At 34.0% G+C, this 21321-nt stretch overlaps 4 protein-coding genes across 7 annotated transcripts; 2 read left to right on the forward strand and 2 right to left on the reverse strand.

Moving 5' to 3' along the window:
- The first annotated feature begins 936 nt into the window (after positions 1 to 936).
- On the forward strand, positions 937 to 6296 carry LOC123902679 (pentatricopeptide repeat-containing protein At5g08305). 4 transcript variants are annotated; one of them, XR_006807697.1, is made up of 3 exons: positions 954 to 1068; positions 1915 to 3711; positions 5910 to 6276. XR_006807697.1 is itself a non-coding variant. In XM_045952462.1 (2 exons), exon 2 carries the CDS (start codon positions 1989 to 1991, stop codon positions 3636 to 3638), a length of 1650 nt encoding a protein of 549 aa, XP_045808418.1. In that variant the 5' UTR covers positions 937 to 1014; positions 1915 to 1988; the 3' UTR covers positions 3639 to 4063. The 4 variants fall into 4 exon arrangements, 3 of the variants coding, with proteins under 3 accessions (XP_045808418.1, XP_045808420.1, XP_045808419.1); XM_045952462.1 differs by lacking the exon at positions 5910 to 6276 and having other exon boundaries at positions 937 to 1014; positions 1915 to 4063; XM_045952464.1 differs by having other exon boundaries at positions 1915 to 6296.
- Positions 4449 to 6520, reverse strand: LOC123902680 (WAT1-related protein At3g30340-like). Its single transcript, XM_045952465.1, has 6 exons — positions 6284 to 6520; positions 6098 to 6154; positions 5876 to 5992; positions 5386 to 5782; positions 4900 to 5051; positions 4449 to 4802 (listed from the first exon to the last, which is right to left on the reverse strand). Exons 1-6 carry the CDS (start codon positions 6472 to 6474, stop codon positions 4682 to 4684), a joined length of 1035 nt encoding a protein of 344 aa, XP_045808421.1. The 5' UTR covers positions 6475 to 6520; the 3' UTR covers positions 4449 to 4681.
- Positions 6521 to 8539: 2019 nt separating this feature from the next.
- Positions 8540 to 10577, forward strand: LOC123901940 (50S ribosomal protein L18-like). Its single transcript, XM_045951732.1, has 2 exons — positions 8540 to 8737; positions 10103 to 10577. The coding sequence occupies exon 2, from the start codon at positions 10105 to 10107 to the stop codon at positions 10447 to 10449; it is 345 nt and encodes a 114-aa protein (XP_045807688.1). The 5' UTR covers positions 8540 to 8737; positions 10103 to 10104; the 3' UTR covers positions 10450 to 10577.
- Positions 10578 to 12615: 2038 nt separating this feature from the next.
- Positions 12616 to 21049, reverse strand: LOC123901924 (lysine-specific demethylase JMJ25-like). Its single transcript, XM_045951731.1, has 13 exons — positions 19404 to 21049; positions 19164 to 19279; positions 18826 to 18925; positions 18595 to 18736; positions 18244 to 18307; positions 17428 to 18163; positions 16181 to 16510; positions 15297 to 15680; positions 14777 to 14849; positions 14616 to 14701; positions 13605 to 13724; positions 13097 to 13155; positions 12616 to 12918 (listed from the first exon to the last, which is right to left on the reverse strand). The coding sequence occupies exons 1-13, from the start codon at positions 20487 to 20489 to the stop codon at positions 12891 to 12893; spliced, it is 3324 nt and encodes a 1107-aa protein (XP_045807687.1). The 5' UTR covers positions 20490 to 21049; the 3' UTR covers positions 12616 to 12890.
- Positions 21050 to 21321: the final 272 nt, after the last annotated feature.

Here is a 21321-nt window from a genome sequence, read left to right on the forward strand (position 1 = left end):
AAGACGAGACAATTCGAAATTTAATTTAATTGTTAATGACATTATTCTTCTTATGTCATCTTTTTATGTAAACTTTGAAGTTAAGTTTGTTAGGAGACAAACGAATTTGGTTGCTAATACTTTTGTTAGGGCGGCCAATGTTTGGGTTAGTTTCCATTGATTTGAGATTATTCCCTTATGTATTGAACATTTATTAGTCAATGATATGAATTAAGTTTGTTTGGTTAAAAAAAAAATTTATACTATTAAAAATAAAATTTATAATTATAAAAAAAATATGTTTACGGTACATATTTGATTAGAAAAAAAAAAGTCATATTCTCTCCATTCATCCAAACAAAGGAAAAAAAAAAATGTATCACCGACACCTCTATGTTTAGGTGTGTCGCGGTGTCCGACATGTGTCAGTGACGATACTCGTATGACACTCGTCCGACACGTGTCGGATAGCTCATATCGGTATCGGAAAAAATTCAATTTTTTCTTTAGTTTGACACTCCTTTGATCGGTGTCTGACATCTGTAAGACACTCGCATGACACGTGTCGGACAAGTGTCCCAAAAATAATTATTTTTCTTTGCTTATACTCTTCTTAGCACATATCATACATATCTACAAGAGTTAAAGATGTATAGAAACAATAATACTGATTAGTGAGAGATCGAAGACATTACATTTTGATTGCGATACTTTTAGTTTTTCCGGTAGATGGATAAATAAAGGGAATATACTATCATATATTGTTTTAAAACTTTTTTTAAAAAATATTTTGCTCAAATTAGATTTACATGTATATATTTTGATTCTCAATTTATATGTTTTATAAATATGTAGCGGTGTCGGTGTTCTATATTTTTTACATTAGCGGTGTCGTGGTGTTCGTGTCGGAGTCCGTGCTTCATAGATCACAGCAAATAAAATCATTATCTGATTATCTACAAGTCTAGAAGAACGCTTAGCAGTAAGAATTACCGTGCAAGAAAGCAACACTACACATCTCTTTTAGTACTTGTTGTATGTGTCAAGTTACTTAGCTTCTTCTACTTTACTACATAGTACATACATTACGTAGGTTTTGCTTTTTCTCTACTTACGTCGCCCTATGCTTCATCTTTATTCAATTAATTCAGATGCATTACTATTAAGTTTATTTTTTTGCTCACTTTATATTCCAATTTCAAATTTGATACAATCCATCAGTTTAGCTGAGATATTGGAATGATTATATGGATATAGTTACTGGGTTTCAACCAAGGGGTGTTATTTTACTCTACCTTCCACTGCAATTTGAGAACGAAGCACATTAGGTGTTTGATAAAATGTCTAAATAGCATTTATGATCCTATTCTTTTCGTATTCAATGCCTGGTTTTTAATATTGATTGTGACCGTCTAGTCTTAGTCATACGGTGATAACTCCTTATTTTTGTCCCGTAAGGGTAGCTCAATTGGCAACTACTCGGGACATTATTGAAGGGGCTAAAGTTCGAACCCCGGATTTTTCACTTCTCCACACTTATAGTGTGAGTCTGGACCAAAAAAAAAAAAAAAAAGAAGACTCGTTATTATTTTAAAGGTCAAGGAAAACAAGATTGGATTGATTTTCTAAAAAAAGTTCCTAGGGTGTGCTTCAATGGAAAGTAAATCTTTATGAGTGTAATCACTCATTTTCATAATCCTTGTGATACTAGGCTGTTTGATTTAAGCTAATTTCTTTGTGATATTTTGATTGACTGTGATTTTTCTATTTTGTTCATGATGCCTCAACATTAAAATTTCATTCATTTCAATTTATTTATGATTGAAAGTGATATGAAATGTTGATCTGTTTCACCTTTTATGTTTAGTTAGGCTTGGGCCATCACTACTGTTATTATATCATAATTTAACTTCCTGTTTATGTTGCCTTCACTAGGTGTTGCTTGGATGACACGTAGACTAAAAGTGTTGGACCGGCTGGCTGGCGTGACAAGATAGATATACCTGTAAATGCCTGGCGTGTCACCGTCATGTAAAACTGCAAATATAAATGGAACTTTGCTCAGCCTCCTTGATAAATGCAAATCAATGCTTGAACTGAAGAAACTTCATGCTATTGGGATTTCTTTTGGTTTATCTCATGAAGACTCTTTTATGTTCAAAATCCTTTCATTTTCCGCTCTGTCCAATTCAGGTGACATTGATTACTCCTATAGGGTTTTCTCCCAGCTTTCCAGTCCAACAATTTTTAGCTGGAATACAATCATAAGAGGCTATTCAAATAGCAAAAATCCAATCCATTCCCTATATATTTTTCTAAAGATGCTTCGACTTGGGGTTGCACCGGACTACTTAACATACCCATTTCTCGTGAAGGCGTCAGCACGCCTTTCAAACCAGGAAAGCGGTGTATCCGTGCATACCCAAATTATAAAAACTGGGCATGAGTCTGATAGATTTATCCAAAATTCTTTGATTCACATGTATGCTTCTTGTGGGAATATTACGTGGGCTCATAAGATATTTGATAGTATGCAGGGGAAAAATTTGGTTTCATGGAATTCCATGTTAGATGGCTATGCTAAGTGTGGAGAAATGATTTTGGCTCAGAAAGTTTTTGAGTCTATGCAAGAGAGGGATGTCCGGTCATGGAGCTCTTTGATTGATGGTTATGTGAAGGCTGGGGAGTATAGGGAAGCTATGGCCATCTTTGAAAAGATGCGGGCCATTGGTCCCAAGGCCAACGAAGTGACTATGGTGAGTGTGTTGTCTGCCTGTGCACACCTCGGTGCTCTAGAAAAGGGACAAATGATGCACAAGTACATTGTTGACAATGCTTTACCAATGACAATGGTCTTACAAACTTCTCTCGTGGACATGTACGCCAAATGTGGGGCAGTAGAGGAGGCTTTGTTTGTATTCCGCAGCGTCTCAAAGAGGCAAACTGATGTGTTCATTTGGAACGCAATGATCGGAGGTCTTGCAACACATGGGTTAGTAGAAGAATCTCTTAAATTGTTTAAGGAAATGCAAATGGTCGGTGTCCAATCTGATGAGATCACATACCTCTGCTTGTTGGCCGCCTGTGCCCATGGAGGACTAGTCAAAGAAGCATGGTACTTCTTTGAGAGCCTTGTTAAATGTGGCATGACACCTACAAGTGAGCACTATGCTTGCATGGTAGATGTGCTGGCGCGTGCAGGTCAATTAACCACGGCATACCAATTTATTTGTCAAATGCCCATAGAACCTACGGCTTCCATGTTAGGTGCTCTTCTTAGTGGGTGTATTAACCATAGAAAATTAGATCTTGCAGAAACAGTTGGCAAGAAGCTTATTCAGCTTGATCCAAACAATGACGGAAGATATATTGGCTTGTCAAATGTTTATGCGGTTGTCCAACGTTGGGATGATGCAAAAAGCATGAGAGAAGCCATGGAGAGAAAAGGGGTGAAAAAATCACCTGGGTTTAGTTTTGTTGAAATATCTGGGATCCTTCATAGATTTATTGCTCACGATAAAACACACCCTGATTCAGATGAAACTTATTCTATGCTACATTTTGTTGTCTGTCAAATGAAACATGGTTGTCGCCATGACAATCAGGAGGAGACTTTGTTGAGTGATACATCCATAGAAGATGATTTGATCCTCTTCTGAGTAGACTGCATTATAGTTTGTAGCAATTAACATTTGTTGTGGAAGAGTTATTGCACAGGACCTGGATTTCAATGTAAGTTATCAAAGTCCTTTTGGTTTTTGTGTGCAGCAGGCTTACAGCTCACCGAATGTAACTTGCTACCATATTTCATTGTAAAAACAAAATTGTGTACACTAACGAGTAATAACTTTAACAAATTACACTCACCACTCGCGAAATATGTTAAAATGTCACTCACACCCCTCTATTTTCCCAAAAAAAACATCAACAGTGTTAGTGGGGGAGTAGTTTCCCGACATTTTCTTATAACTTTCAACGACGCATAAACAGTGTTAGTGTTGGAGGGAGTTTTATGTCATAGGAAAGAATAATTAAGGGAAGTTAGTGTATTTAAAAATTAGAGGGGTGCCTTGAAAAACCTGATGGTTCTGGAATTGTTGGCGGTTTGTTGACCACCCTGTTTACTACATATTTTTGTGGACACAAATTTTATATACAAATAAAAATTGAGTCAATAATTTTTATATGTAAGATTTGAAATTAAGAATTTACATAAAAGGAAATTATCCCCTTTCCTACCCGAACTGATGGGCATCAATTTGAATAGTGGTTCTTATTATTTCAGATTATTTCTAACTTGGTAGAAAATATCTTAGTTGAAATTGACAGGCATCCATTGCTTTGATCCTTGGCTTTTCATATCAACAAACTAAAAATGGTATTACTAGGAGAATAACTATGACCAGCAAACATTGTTCGGTGCCTATTTCCTAACATTACAAATATAATGTTATGTCATTATCACTGCTGGAAAAAAGATCATAAGATATTAATGAGTGCTGTCCATTATGCTTTTGACATGAAAATATTCAAAATGTCTTATACGGTTATACCATTCCACATGCTTTTGCAAAACAACTTTTGCACAGCAGACTTTTTTAATATTAATTTTCTATATCTTAGCTAATAATTTTGACCATCCCTTTCATTGCAGAGTATATAGTACAACAAGTAGTCATTCATGTTGTGCTTAGTGGAATTGTCATTGACATTCCACATCTTGATTTGCTTGTGTATCCTTTATGACACATTGCTCTTCCTCCATGCTTTTTCCCAATAAAAGAACATACATTCCAACAATAACCAACACAGATCCTGCAATACTGCTTATTATAACAGATAGGGATACATTAGGAACAATGGAATGAAGAAAAGATGTGTAAATCATAGAAGGGTAAAAAGAAAAGAAAAGAAATCAACCTTCCTAAGTATATTTCCTCCTTTAGTATAGTGAAATCAAGCACAGCCACAAATATTTGTAAAAGAGGGGTAAATGCTGCAGTAAAAACTGGACCTCTTTGTTTGACACACCATGACATTGCCACATAACACAGGCCTGACCCCACCATTCCCTAGGATCATATAAGTAACAATTTTGAATTCTAAGCTTTTTATATTTCAATATGAACTTAACAGATAGTTTTAAAAATGATTTGGATTTGGTGCAGTTACAAATTCACGCATTTAGCACATTGATGGTCGTTGGATCGAGATCTCATGATGCAAAGAGCAAACAGATTTTGATTTTTTTGAAACTCTAAAATACTAAGCTTGAAATCTGATTGTCCAATCTTATATTCAACGACCACAATGTGCTGATTGCGTGAGATTTTTGACTGCATCAAATGCAAATCCTTTTGAAACATTGTACACGATGTATTTGTATTTATCAAAGAGCATACGTACAGCATATATTACACACAATATTTCTAGCTTTCCTTTGAGGATCCATGATGCATTGTTTCTCTTGATAACCAAAGTTAATATTGCTGATTGAATAGCAGCAAAAAGTGACAAAATAGCTGTGCTAGAGTATTGACATGGATACTTTTTGCTAATCTTAGCTTGTATAACAAACCAAGAAGACCACATGATGCAACCTGCAGTCAAAAGTATTGAACCTATAATCCATTTCCCTAACTTGGGAGGTGCACTTGTATATGTATTGGCTATGTGTTGAGATTGTGAGCTGTTAATGGAAATTCCTTTATAAAGGGCTAATATCAAAACTCCACCAATGCACACAATAGTTCCCAAGATTTTGGCTTTACCACTCTTGCTTTTCATGTTGACCTTCTCTATCCTAAAATGTTTTCAAACCAAAAGATAAATAAATAAAAAGTTATTGTAGTTATATTCCATAATCAAGTAATATCTCTTTGTTTAACAAACTTACCCAAATGGAAGTGACATTATGAATGTAAATACAGGCACCATGTTGAGGAATGCACATGAGAATGTGGCAGATGTATACTGAAGTCCAAGAAGAAACAAGTATTGAGGGATTGTTACTCTGAAAGGTATTCATAGAATGTTAAAATCGTAGATTTGGTCGATTAACTATAGTTATAGTTATTACAGTTAAAACATTAGTATATAGAACCAGAAAAGTTCATACCCAACAAGAGCAGAGAGAAAAAGGAGACATATTATGTGAGCCTCCAATTTGTGTTTCCTGTAAAAAGCACAAAACTGATTTCTATTGTATTTTGCATTGCTCTAGAATAAACCTCAATTTTGTTACTTGATTGTGGAATAAACAAGCTATAAATAAGTTCTACCAAACGTGTTTATGGATTCTAACCTTTCATAGAACCATGCAATAGGTGCCATGAAGATAAATGAAATAGCTTGTCGATATGTTACAATGGACATGTAGTCCATTCCTTCATTGAGAACCATTTTAAGAAGTAAATTGACAAAAGCAAGAGCTAAGTTAACTAGAATCAAGATAGTAACTGGCTTGCACAGTTCATGGCAGTGCATTAACTTCATGAATTTCCTCGTTCGATTTTAATTTGTTTAGTTTTGGAAGGAATGGGGTGTGATGTATGTTGTCTTCTTCAATATATAGAGGAAATATTAACCTCATAGGAGAGTGGAGCAGACATGATTTATATTCCTTCATCACATCAACACTTTCATTCATCATTTGCTTACCTTTTCTCTCATGGTGGAAACTGCAAATCTTATAATTGGGTTGGATCAAATTTAATTCTTACAAAATACGCTTGTAATAAAATGAAGTCCTCTCCTACTTATAAAGTAACTCCTAGGTTTTATCTTATCTAATACGAGACTCTTAACACTCCCATTACGCAATGGACTTTTGACATATGAAGTGTAACTCGAGTGGCATAATAGCGGGATTCTCGATAGCAGGTGGTCCAAGAAATTTTGAATCAAACATTAATACTATTTTAAATTTTGTGTTAAGTTTAACTCAACTTTTACTGAACCATATTGCAAGGTGATGATTCTCCTCACTTATAAATTCATTTTCAGTTTAACACATCGAATGTGAAAGTATTAATAACCATACATTATTTGTTCATTATCATTGATTGACATTAGCCTAATGATTAGGAACATGTCAAACTTATCACATCTATATTTTTGCGACATTCTTCTAGGTGACTACTTTTGCCATATATTTTTCTCATTCCTTTTCCATTCTCTTGCTTGAATTTAGATCAGTGAAATAAAGTGCTAATAAAACCACGTTTTACATATTATCTACCTTGCTAAATTAATATCAGAATAATAATGATAGCTTCTTTTTTGAATGAATATAATCCAAAGTAATAACAAAAAAAATGATACAATTCTTAGAACCATTGGCTTCTTATTCTTTTGATGAAATTTTCCAAGTGGTTGTGACTTGTAAGCATCATCAGAAAGTACATATGCCATTGTCTCCAATCTTTTTGCTAACTGGGATTCTATTTATATTATATATTAGTTTTATATATTACTTGCAAGAACAAGATGTCAAATCTTGGCTGGAGAGAAAATAATAGAAAATTGAAAGGTGCTTTTTGAATGGAATGGAAATTTCTGGCATGGAAAATATGGTTAAATGCATTTAGTTTCATTAAATATGATATGGTCAATATAAAAAAAATATATAAAAGCAAGATTACTTTGTATTTGATATTCCGGGAATATGATTTATGCATTGTTTTTTTAGTAACATTGAGAATTCAACCGTCCAGAAGAAAAAAATCAAAAGAAAAAAGTTGCACCCACTTAAAAAATAACATAAAAATTCAGGTGCAATTGCTCTCTCATGTGTCCAGTTAAATGGATACAGATTAAAATAATCATTAAGTCGATATCATGAGTATAACTTAATTGATAGGCATTGTAAATAAGATTGATGTTTGAACACAAATTTTTCATTTTCATTTTTAAATGTAAAATTATATAACCACTAAATTATTTGACAAAAACAAAAAATCCATTTTGGAGTGAAGACCCTTTTCAGTTTCAACTCTTCTTATTGACTTTGAGCCAATCCATTTTTAGTTTTTACTAGATTGTGTTTCCATTCAACAATAAATTGATCTTACTGATTAGTATAAATAGAAAATGTTCTCTATAATGAATTATCTATAGATTTCTGAGTATAACTATAAACACTCACTTAAAAAAATAGTAAGTTAAGAATTTAAGTACTAGGTTAATTTTTTGGGTACAATTCATATTCATCATGCTATACTCAACATTGCATAGTGAATTAAACACACATTGACATTTTATTGAATGGGTCAAAATTAGAGGTCAGAATTTATTGATGTAAAATTTACGCCCAATTTTCCGTGGTAATAGATTTGAGATTAGATAGTTGAAATGTCACATAATCAAATGATCTTAACTATTTATTTTGATTAGATGATATGACACATATTTCTTTCAGCTTAATTAAAATCTTGAGTTCGATATTTAACTTGATCATGTAGGAAAACTCCTAAGAGAATTTTTCACACATAACAGGACTTTGTGCAAAGAGGATGCCCGATAAAAAAAATAAAAAAAATAAAGTGTTCTTTGAAGCATTTTTTTTTTGACAGGAAAATTACCAAAACAGACTTGAGTAGAGTATCACATTTCCCCAATCTCTCGGAGTGATACAAACTCTTTCCTCTTTCTCTGCTCCCTCCGATTCTCCGTCGCCGTCACCGTCACCGTCACGTCCAGTCCGGCCAGCCACGCCATTCCCGTACGGTTCGTTTCTTGTCGTCACAGTCACAAACAGGTTCGCACGATTGCTTCTGCTTATATAGCTTCTTTTCCATTTTCTATGTTCAAATTCGATTTTACAAATTTTTAGCTAATTAAAAAATTAAACCCTAGATTGAAATACCGGTGCCATGAGGGGAAGAGAATCTTCATGCTCGACAATTTTTTGAACGTTTGAAAATGGAATTTAAACCCCTTTTTTCATCAAATTTTTCATCAATTCAATTATAATTTTTCCTTTATCTCTCACATTTGGCTGTGATATGCAATGCGATGTCCACAATCATTGTGTGTGTCGACTACCAACTGTTTGATTAAAGTAGTCAATGAAAACTTTATTTATATTGATTCTTTTCTATAAAGAAATAAAATTTGGTTCATTGTATTTTTAAATTTTTTGCCTTCATGTTCTCGGGACGTTCCAAGTGTTTTTGAATATATTGGCCAAGATATTCTGATACCGGATAACCTATATGCAATAAATAATAATGAACAAGAAAGAATCAACGTAGAATGCAGCAAATATGCCAATCTTTCTGCATATTACAGATAGAAATTCCCTTGAATTAGTCATGTTTAGAAAACGAGTGAGAAGACACAAATCAAACATGGCGTCAGGACAATTTATGGTCAAAGAAACTTCTATATCTTTACAAGTATATGAATACAACCATAGAAAAACTTGAGTTTAGAGGAAGCATTAGATTACTTAAATGTGTTCTTACAATGGTACGTAGAATATGTTTTCAATATGCTATGTTCTGACATAATATTTTGTGCAAATTATAGCTTGTCCTTTTTGGTATCAATATTTTAAACTTGAGTCTATAGAAAGCCTTGGATTACTTAAATGTGTTCTTACAATGGTAGAATGTGCTTTCAATATGCTAGGTGGTGACATGATATTCTGTGCAAATTACAGCTTGTCCTTTTTGGCATCGATATTTTAAACTTGAGTTTATCGAAAGCCTGGGATTACTAAAATGTGATCTTACAATGGAAGAGTATGCTTTCAATATGCTATGTGGTGATATAATGTTCTGTGCAAATTGCCACTTATGGTTTTCGATATCAATACTTTATATGTAAATTTTTAGAGAGAAGCCCTACAGTACAGAGTCCATAATATTAGGTGGTTTTACATCATATAACTTGTCCTTTTGGCATATGCTCGGTATTTAAAACGTGAAATGAACTTGTAATATGTGTGCACATTGCAATGCTTAGCTTCATATTTGATTACAGTTTTCCAATGTGGTAGAAAGTTGATAACCTTTTAAGATTGTTGTTTGTTTCTTCAGTTATGTATGACTCTGTTATGCCTAAAATAAGTGAACATTTTAAAATATCTTATTTCAACTATGGTTATATTGCAAAGCAGAAATGGTTATCCCACCTCCAGTCAGGCCTCCTAGGATTACAAACTTTCTCAAACCTTATGTTCTGAAGATGCATTTCACAAATAAGTTTGTGACTGCTCAAGTGATCCACACCCCAACTGCTACTGTAGCCTCTTCTGCAAGCTCACAGGAGAAAGCCTTGAGGTCAAGCTTGGAAACCACTCGGGATGTTGCTGCAGCTGCAAAGATCGGGAAGCTACTTGCGGAGCGACTTTCACTTAAGGATATTCCTGCTGTTTCTGTTCACTTGAAGAGAGAACAGAGGTATCATGGAAAAGTAAAAGCGGTAATTGACTCTCTCAGGGAAAATGGTATTAAGCTACTTTGAATCATGATTTTTGTGTGTTTTGTTGTACATGAGAGAAATCAACTTTGTTGAACTTTGTCTTCTGCCAATGAGGGATCAAAGGTTTTGTATTATGTTGGTAGAAAATAAGAATGCTAATTAAACCGGAACTGCTTTGTTTATTATTATTATTTTTAACATCACACGATCAAGCTGCTCATCGAAAATATTTCACTAAGATTCAATTTTACAACTAGATATAAGATGATTGTTGTTTTGGTTTCATGGTGTCCCTCTACCTCCTGTGGTTCAAACGCCGGGTTTATGGGAAACGTGGCTTGCAAAAGTGGCTACATAAGAATAGTTTGAACAGTACCAATTAGTGAATGTGTTTTAGGACATATTTAGGACATAAAATAGACATTGAGGGCATTGTTTTGGTAAAACAATGATTGTCAATATAGTATGCCAGGTATCTTTTGCTTAAGACGATAAAATTGCCTTATTCGTATATATCTTTCTCGAGTGAATAACCTTGTTAATTCTTAAATTTGTGACCATCAATCAATTTTGTCTATGAATTTGTTGAATTAGTAAAATTGTTCCTCAATTTGTTTCACATTTATAAAATAAGTTTAGACGTTACGTCTACTATCAAATGTTACGTCCCATGTATGCAAGGACCAATTAAATAGTAAACTTTAACAGCGACTAAATTGATAGAGAAATTTGACAATAAAAAACCCAAAAAATTCATTAATATTCGGAATACCATGAAAAATTATCTTATCTATTTTCGCTTTATTTTCACAATGAGATTGTGCAAATTCATATAAATGAGATTCGACAGTAGAAATGATTTGCTTTTGTTAGCCGAAACCTTAATGGAATTGTCTAAAGAATTTTTTGAAACAACAATAGGAATTCGGCAATCGAGTATTTGGAGCTAATGAAAAGAAAACTCAATAACTATATATATTAAAATAATTCATTAATTCTGCTACTGGTTTGCACTTAACAGTACTCAAGACTTCTTAAGATAGCCTAGTATAGTAGTAGTATACATATATAGACACATCCTGGAAAACAACACATTTTGGTACCAAATGTATCACTTGGGGTAAGATGGAGAAAACATAAAAGCCACATACTAATATAAAAAAGGCCTGTACTTTTAGTTGTACAACTTGTACCCATAATGAACAATGGGAAACAACTATTGACAGGGTGCATGTATGTAATATCCAGAAACCAGAAAGTGCATTTTTAAGAGTATAAATTCTATTTATTATTTAAAATTGCCGGGAAAAGAACCTTGCATCACAGTATATAGAATTCATGCTTTCAAAATAATAGAAAATACAAAATATTTCTAGTATTGCTGAGTTGACATAACTAAATAGAACAAAGAATTTTTCTACAAGTTCGTGTTGAAAAATTACAAACCTTTCAATCTAAGATATGTGATGTTTTGTTGTCAATGCAACACAGGCCATTGAGGAGGTGGCCAAAATAACTCATAGCATAAAGGAAGATCAGACAAAGGTGAAATTCGTTGTTTATCCAAGCAAAAAACGTCGATCCTACCCTCAATCGGAATATGAGCGCGATGAACATCATCCCTATGTAATATTAAACAATTCTCATTTTCGATACACAGGTCAGAAGCAGAAACAGAAAAAAGCAGAAGCTTCCCCCAAAAACAAAATCTTATCCCCCAAACTTGTCATCAATGAGAAGATTTGAAAGGGAAGTCATCAATGACGAACTCATTGCCGAGATCAATGATGGAGTTGGTTGAAATCAATGATGTTTTGAGGGAAACGAAGAGGGAAATGTTTGTGACATAAGAGAGGATTCCAGAGACGAGTTCGGCCATGTGAGTCTGGACCGATTTTGATGAAGCAAGGGTTTATGGTTTTTTGTTGATTTGGGGATGGCTTGATGAGAAAAATTGTGCGTTTGGAGAGAGGGTAAGTGGAATTGTTGTTGAGTGGGTAAGGGAATTTGGAATTTGTAATGTAGAAGTCGTGCAGTGATAGGAGCAAGCAAACCAGCCAGCCCTCACAAACATCACCAAAATACTACCTTCATATAACACTATATCCTTTATACTATTTATCTACCACGATTAATAGGGAAATACATAGGATGAAATTGCTCGAACAAGGATTTTCAACATCACTTCCAGTAACCAGACATTTATCATCATGTTAACTTAGATGATCTCATTATGAATGCCTTCAAAAGTTTAATAATACAATGCCAGCATTAGCTTCTGCGAAAGCCTTGACTATCCCGAGGATTAGCACATTAGTGTACAGCATTACAAGTCATAATGTTTCAAAAGTATATCATCAAGGTGTGCCAGATCGAACAAAATAGGGATCCTTTCCCACAGTTACAACAAAAAGAACCCTGGATCAGCACATCCAACAATTTACATTCCCAATTAGATTCAATCTCTCAGATACATTTACAATCTACTTTGGATCCTTGGTTTCTCCAGACCTGGTAAATTTAATGACAGTATCAATTTCATGGACAAACAGTGAGCCTAAAGAAGTTGAAAAAAATGTACAAAGACATGATTCTCAGTTCCTTTGACAGCAAAGTGAACAGTGTATATTCAATAAAAGCAAGTATCACAAATCATTAACTGTAGGGCCTAAAGTTTGCAATCACTAACCTTGCTTTCTCCAACTTTTTGACCACATCAAGCATTGCATATACAATCATTTTCTTCACCTTTTATCAAAGAAGCAGCAATTAGGGAAAATAAAACAATACACAATATCAATCTATTGAAATGACACAGGAACATAGGTTCTGAAATAGGTCAGACAAAAAAAAAAATCAACAAGAAACAGTTAATATTAGAACCTTGTAAATTACACAGCAACTAGAACTATTAATCACACTTCAAATAAACATTCAATTAAAAAGTACAAACTGTCTACTAGAGTGATTCAATAAGCACCATTTTTATATCTTTCCAATTCTTATAATTTTTTTAAGATCAATTTAGATTATAATTACTAGAGTGATTAAATAAGCACCTTGCAGTTTAAGATCAAGATGGTAAAAAATGTTAAATTCAAGAAAACATGACTAACATGCTAGAACCAGTTCAACTTAAATTCAAAATAGGAGATGCAAACAGCAATTCAAATCGACAAAAGTGTATGGCAGCATACCTCCAATTTGTCCTCCGCAGACCTGTGATTGATTGGAAGTTTCCGAAACTCCTCGGTCAAACGAAAACACTCACCAACATTTTCTGGAGAGACAAAATCAAGTGCAACCTTGGTGCATGACTGCAAAATGGCAAATACAAACCATTGACATTTATAAATACTTTGACCGCATTAGCTAGAAAGAAAAGCAATGAAGAAATAAAATGTAACACTTCAATAATCCCTTAGAAAATGTGTAAGAAAGTTGTTTGGGGAATATGCAAAAAAGTGTGGCACCTAATTTAATCTTTTAGGAAAAAAAATCCACAATAATCTATTAGAATTGCTTACTTGGGACACATTAGTTAACAAAATATAAAAATTCAAAATAGCTCCTAGACGAGGGACTAATATGACCTAATTTAGTAAATTAAAGGGTACTTCTATACTTGGTGGGGACTGCTTTGATCAAAATTGATTGGCAATGCAACTGTAAGGTAAGTTACAGAATTAGATTGAGCGGAATGAACTTGTTCAGTACTATAACTCTCCTTTTAACATCCAATAGTGATTTCATAGAATGACACCATTGAAGACAGTTATCACTTATCCGACCTAACAAATGTAAGTTAGCTCAGCCAGCTTTGCACCTCTTAATAATATTTTTAAACTTGTTGGAATAATATTTTACCGAGGAATTAGTGTTGTCTTTTAGAGCAAATTAATTATCACACTGGTATCAAATAACAATGATTTAACACTAAAGTGATTAGGGTGATTTTTTTTTGGAATACCACATGAAAAGGTTTTTGAATACAAGTAAACAATACTTAGGACAGTCCCAAACTTTCAAGAACTTGGCAGCATTATAGTTAGTTATCATGTTAGTTCTGAAATCATTATCAATCATATTTAACCATAATTAACTTATATCTCTACTCCGTCTTTTATCTAAAACTCATAACTTCAACAAATACACTTCTTGGCAAACTAGGAAACATTACACCTTCATTAAAGATAAAACAATCTCACCTTCAGATTTCGGACTTGGTGGGGACAACCAGCTGGAATGAAAACAGCATCTCCTAGCTTCTGAACAAAAGTCCAGGGCTCAATTCCTACAAGTCAATGTTGAATTGTGAGATGGCACATAATGATTTATCATCTCTGTCAATATTATAATGACTACTTACCATACTCCTTCTTAAGCCTCTTCTTATGCTCAATAGTCAAATAAAATGTTTGATCATGGATAGGGTGAACAACCTACATTGCCAAAGTATGTTATTTAAGAAGATACATACATAACAAGTTAATGGCCATCAGACTGCCCAATCATATACAATAATGCTAACAAGTTAATGGCCATCAGACTGCCCAATCAATTCTATCAAACTCAATTCTGTCAAAATCAAATTTTGTCCACTGCAGAACCAAACACATACGAGATGGGTGACTAAAGTCAAGTTCAGAAGCAAAACAAACATGGACAGTGAAACTATACTATGAAGGCAAGCAAAACAAAACACAGTACCACAGAAATATAAAAAAAGCATAAGCTATGACTTAAGCTAAATAAGGAGACAGAGATAGTATCAATTTTATCATGGTGCAAACCTCCAATGAATATGAATATATATAAGAATGGTTATAGACCATGTTAAACGGGGGGTATAAAAACAAATAATAGAAAATTAACTTAAATAATCTTACCTGCTTTAAAGGAGAGCAGTGCACGTGCCTGAACTCTCTGAAATGATTCTTTAGATATTCCTCCAACTTAGGTACATCCTCTCTCCGAAATATATCCCAGAGAGCGCCATCCAAAGAATCCCCCCCTACCAAATTACTATTCCCTTTTTTCACGGTCACTTCATCAACCTCTTTGGGCTGTACTTCGGAAGAAAGGCCGTCATCAGCATTTATGGAAGACGATGACTTATCAAGAACACAATCATTGGTCTCTCCATCCTGATTATCACAATGAAGATGTAGCTCTCTCTTGTCTTGATTTAGGTGTTGTGGTGTCAGTTTCTTAATGGCTTTAATGCCCTCAGATTCCAATTCCACTTTAGCAATATGAGTCAACACATTTACCTAAAAAGTCAAATTATATAGGAAATAACAAAATTCATTTTCCAAAAATAGAGTATGCACTTAGAGGCACAAAGCAAAATTTAAAAGCACAAACAAATAATTGATCAGGAAAGACAATCCATCAGATAAAAGTATACATTGATTACCACTTTCTAATCCATAGGCATCGATCAAATTTCTAACTCCAAAAACTGACTAATCCAATAGTGAAACTACTCATTAAAATAATGCTTCTTCAAATTATCAATTACCAAAACATCAATAAAAAACAACCCATAAAATCAAATATCTAATCAAATGAAAGTATTTTAGAAGACAGTGCAATGAGCAAATATTTAAGACATGTAGTCAAAACTAAAAGACTAACATCAATGGCTTACAAAGACAATGTAACATACTACAAACTATACACCTTACAAAATAAAAGTATAAACATAAAATAAAATAAAAAACATGTGACATTCTAGAAATACTAGTCTCTTAAAGGCTAAGAAGCTTACTGCATCGGACATATCACAATGGAGCTTAGTTACAGAATCACCCCGCCCAAGCTCCTGATCAAATCCATAAGCAATATACGTTTTTGGGCCCATGTCAGGCTTTAGAGCACCAGGAGGCAACTTCACAGCAAGGTTAAGAACACCATTGAAAGGATCTGTATATTCTTTATACGGCAAGGAAGATATGAACTCGGCACAATGACGAGGCAAACTTTCCTCAAATAAATTAGAAGGAGGCCAATCTTTCAATTTCAAAACCTGTGGCCATTTAACCCAATCCAAGCGACCTTTTGTGTACCCGGTAAAGAATTGGTGCACATTAATTTCTGCCTGCATTCAATCAACATTTCAAATAAAAAAAGGAGAATTCACCCGCAATAGATAGACATGTCATGTAAAGGAAGAAAAAACTAGTAAAACTAAGCAGATAGAAAATGAGTTATACAACTGGAGAACAATATTTTCAACAAGAGAACTTAAAAAAGCAGTAAATAGGATCCTAACTTAAGCTAGATGATCTTAGTATGCATAAGAAAAAGCGAAATATAACAATAGAAGAACAGAAACCATAGGATGCAAGGGCAACAAGAAAATGTCTGGGTAGATTAAGTAAAAAGAACAGGGACACTAGAGTGCAAGAAATTAAAATGCCTGTACATATGAGAATGAGAAAAAGACCGAGACCTATTGCTAAGAGAACAATGAAAAATTATAATTAAGGCTCTATAAATTAAGTAAACAATATCCAAATTTGTTGATAATGATGGGATATCAGCATATGACAAGCCACAAGGACTGAAAACATCTTCACTAACATTGCAATTAAAGTCAGAAAAGTGGCTTCTAAATTACAATTCTAATTTTTGTCAAAAAAAAAAAAACTTACAATTCTAATTTGTAATTAGGTATATTTGTGAATAAATAGGTCTTTAAATTTGTAATTAGAACATCTAGGAATTTTTCTTAAAAAGCAACTATCCACCAAAAAATAGTTGGAACAAAAACTTGGTACTATCCCTTATTTTTCTAAGACATTCACTCCATTACAGATATGACGTATAAATAAAGTAATGGACAAAATTAAATGTACCAAAACTTCTTTAAATGAACCTAACAGACATGAAATGAAATAAGAACTAAGGTTAATGAAAATGACTGTGAATTTTGAATTTTAGCACAGATCAATACAAGCTCAAGATTTCGATATTGAATAAAATTCATGCTCAAGATTGAGAAATTGAACATACCTCGCACCAGTCTAAACAATCAATTGCCTTCACATCCAAAAGTGATTTGTGCTTGGTATTGCTTATCTGACGGAATGCTCGCCACATGACAAGTGGTTCCCAGCTTAAACCAGATGTACATTCAAGTACATTGCTGACAATTACTGGCTCCCCTTTGCCCCAATGCCATTGAAAATGTTTAAAATCCTTTTTGTGTAGATCTATGGCCCTAGGACAGTATAAGAAATTGTCACTAGAATCTTCACGAGAAGCTGCATTCCTTCTGTGATTGTGTATATCATCTGCATTCTTAAGAGGCTTCAAACAAGAACACCTACTATCGAGAGTCTCCTGTGCATCTCGTAGATTAAGTGTTTCTTCAAGTTCTTTTGCTTTACATACTACCTCAGAGATGCAATTTGGTCCAAGTATGCTTCTCAATTCAAGGAAACCATGATTACACTTATTATTGGCTTTTGGACAGGGAATGCTACCATCACTATATGCATGCCATCCAGATCTTGACCATTCACGAATTTCAGGCTGGGCAGCAGCACGAGGTTCAATATTCTTTATTCTCTCTTCTTTTCCGCCATGCAGATAATCACGCCCTCGGAAGATAAACTCAAACTCAATTGGATCAGCACCACCTAGGAGCTTCCCACCACGAAGCTCGCGGCAACAGATGAGACAAATGTCAAAAGGGCATTCCGTACAACTTCTATGGTAGTCAAATATTGACGTTTTGCAGTTGTCACTGCAAAAAAAGAATTAAATCATTAACTGTATAGAATTATAATAACTGCAAAAACAAAAATATATGAAATAAGCCTCTACCAATACACCCGCTCATTTTTAGGGCAATCCGCTACTTCTATTTTTAGCTCAGAAAGTGAGACCCCTGCAATGTTCATCCCAAAAACAAATTAAAAAATGGAAAATATATGATACTAAGAAATACAAACTTAACACTTAATCAAAAGGATAATGCATTTAAAATAGTGAAAAGCCTATCATGTAAGTAATCCAAAAGAAAGAAGAAAGAAGAAAAAAGGAAGAAATAATTAATTTGAAAATAAACAAACAAAACCATGAAGCATGACCAAAGCAACTTTCATTAACAAGAGGATAGAAAATAAAGTAAGAAGAAATGGAATTCAAGAAGCGAGACTCTTGAGGGTAAAATACCTTGTCGCTTTGCTTCTATCTCCTTCTCAGCCATTTGTTCTTCATCCAATCGTCTTAAATAAGGAAGAAGTTTTTTCAACATATACTTGGAGAGCTCAACCTCATCATCTTTGTTTGTTTGCGGATTGCTTTTTTTAATTGCCTGTAGTGAACCACGTGATCACATTTCAAATGTCAAATACAAAAAAAAATATCACAGGAATAGTTAATATAGAAGGGTGTAGAACTGACCTTGATAAGTGTAGATGATCGCAAGCATGCTTTGCAATTGCAATTATCACAGCACACCGGACATGCCTTGGCAATTTCATTCTCTTTCAAGTGGGGATACCTTAATAAGACAACAAAAACAAACAACGGTCATAATTTCCTCATCAACAATCAAAACCAATAATATTTTTCAATTTTCCAACTTTTCAACGTACTAATTCTATCCAATCCAAATATCCCAAAAATATCATGTTTCTCACATCAACTGAATAAGTAACATTCAATAACACAAGATCATAACTTATACAGGATAATTGCAAATCAAACAAATTAAAAAGCAGAAGTAAATGAAGTTGTACCAATTGTTTATACAGCATACACAATATCTTTTCCGTTTGCATTTTGTGCATCTGACAACCCTGCCCTTATCATTTCTTTGACATTGATGGCACATTAAGGACTCTTGTTCAATCCACTGTAAATTTAGAAACAGAATCAGAACCACAATTACATACATAAACCATGTAACACCAAACTCAAACACATACATACATCTACAAAACGAAATATAAGAGAGCAAAGAGATCATGTAATGTCACCTTAGTTCTTTCGGTTGATTTTTGCACCTTCGGCACCTTTCGGTTGATTTTCTTCACTGCAGCAGTCCTCCTCAGAGAATAACGTTTATTATCAAGAGATAAAGTCGTGTCAATTTCACCACGGTCCTGATCGTCTTCCTTCAAAACATCCCTCTCAGACTTGTTTTCACCTACAAGTTCATCCTCAATGTTTTCAGGTTTCTTTGTTGCAGCATTCTTCCTTAGAGAATCACCGTTATAAGCTAAAGATAAAGTTGTGTCAACTTCACAACGGTCCTGATCATCTTCCTTCAAAACATCACTCTCATCTTCAATCTTATTTTTTCCACCAGATTTGTTCTTCTCTTCCTTTACAACACCACCACTTTCCCCCTCTTCAGAAATCATCTTTCTTTTTCTACCTGGTTTCTTCTTCTCCACTTTTTTCACATCTTCCTCCTCCTTTTGTTCAGCTTCAAATTCTTCTCCAATACTAAAAATTTCCTTTTTTTTTCTACCAGGTTTCTTCTTCTCCACTTTCTTCAGATTTTCCCCTTCTTCTTCAGCAGCAATAATAATATTCTTCTTCCTACCACGTTTTCCCTTAGTCTTCACTTCCTCATCCAAATCTGACCAATACTCATCCTCATTAAACGTTACCTTCTTCCTCGGCCGTCCACTCTTTCTCACATCAATAGAACCAGAATCTTCCACCGCCACGTCATCACCTTCACCAGAATCATCTTCCTCCTTCTCCGTTTTTCTCTTTCTACCACGCTTCTTTCCGGTAGCCACGTCATCATCACCTTTACCATTTTCTTCTTTCGTTCCATTCTCTAACGTTTTCTTCATCCTCTCAATTTCTGCAAAACTCTTTCTTCCGCGTTTCTTTTTACCGTATATCACTGGCGTCAAAGCAGGTTTAACAGAAGAAGAATCTCCGGCTGCCACGTCATCAACTACAACGTCCTTCAACGACGTCGTTTCAGCGTCAATATTATTAATAACAGTTTGTTCCACGTCATCAAGAGTAGCTGTTGTTTTTTGTGGATCGTCGGGAATGGATTGTTTTAGTGTGAGTGAGAGTGTGTTGTTTTCATCCGCCATGGAAAAAGGTTGAAATGAAGAGAAAGGAATTTTTGTTTGAGAATTTAATAAAACGGTGAACCGAACCAACCCTAACTATTGGGTTTCTTTTCTGCTTTGAAACATGCGAAATAAAGTGTTGTATTTTTGGGGGAATAAATAACAATAAACAATTTTGAGTGGAAAAAAGAGAGGGAGGGTTTTCAAATCTACCGCCAAGATGTGTTTCAGGGAATTTTTTCTAAAAAAATTTATTGGCTCCTCAAACCACAACTGAAGTACTCTACAATACATTCACAAGTCATCATCATCAGATAGATAATAAGTACAGTACATGCACAACTCACAAGTCTCTGTGTTATGGATCACAGCTCACAAGTCTACTCTAGTACATTTTCTTTTCTTTTTTTACGGTATTCTTTTACCACGGATGCGTGAAATAGTCAACTATGTCAATCAAATTGGGACGGACAAAGTACAATAAAAGTGTATTAGTCTAGCCACAAAACTACTACTATAAAAGAAAGAAAAAAAATCAATCGGATTTCAAAAAATAAAGGTAATTTGTTTATGCCAAACATAAATGTAGTGAAACTTGTATGATAACTTAAAAATCAATAGAAAAGATTGTGTCATTGTGTGTTGTTCAATCTGTGTGCAGAGAAAACCATGGACTTCAACTTGTGGATTGATCAATCAATGTTAATCAAGGTGATTAAAAACTTAAAGGTGATGCTAACAAGTCTTTGTTTTTTTTTATGTATTTTAAATTAAATATCATATAAAAAAAAATACACCTCAATTGGATTTACAAATGAATTGCTAATTTTATTTTTTTTTAATGATAAGTTTT

The sequence above is a fragment of the Trifolium pratense genome, linkage group LG1 (assembly GCF_020283565.1).
Source record: "Trifolium pratense cultivar HEN17-A07 linkage group LG1, ARS_RC_1.1, whole genome shotgun sequence".
Taxonomy (NCBI): domain Eukaryota; kingdom Viridiplantae; phylum Streptophyta; class Magnoliopsida; order Fabales; family Fabaceae; genus Trifolium; species Trifolium pratense.

Excerpts from the sequence above, each read along its gene's own strand:
- LOC123902679 (XM_045952462.1), top strand. The coding sequence starts at position 1,989 with ATGCCTGGCGTGTCACCGTCATGTAAAACTGCAAATATAAATGGAACT.
- LOC123902680 (XM_045952465.1), bottom strand. The coding sequence starts at position 6,474 with ATGAAGTTAATGCACTGCCATGAACTGTGCAAGCCAGTTACTATCTTG. Across the intron at positions 6,155-6,283 it reads ATTGCATGGTTCTATGAAAG|GAAACACAAATTGGAGGCTC; the intron begins GTTAGAATCCAT and ends TGCTTTTTACAG. Across the intron at positions 5,052-5,385 it reads TATTGTGTGTAATATATGCT|GGAATGGTGGGGTCAGGCCT; the intron begins GTACGTATGCTC and ends ATATGATCCTAG.
- LOC123901940 (XM_045951732.1), top strand. The coding sequence starts at position 10,105 with ATGGTTATCCCACCTCCAGTCAGGCCTCCTAGGATTACAAACTTTCTC.
- LOC123901924 (XM_045951731.1), bottom strand. The coding sequence starts at position 20,489 with ATGGCGGATGAAAACAACACACTCTCACTCACACTAAAACAATCCATT. Across the intron at positions 18,308-18,594 it reads GATAGAAGCAAAGCGACAAG|GGGTCTCACTTTCTGAGCTA; the intron begins GTATTTTACCCT and ends TGAACATTGCAG. Across the intron at positions 12,919-13,096 it reads AAAAAGTTGGAGAAAGCAAG|GTCTGGAGAAACCAAGGATC; the intron begins GTTAGTGATTGC and ends TAAATTTACCAG.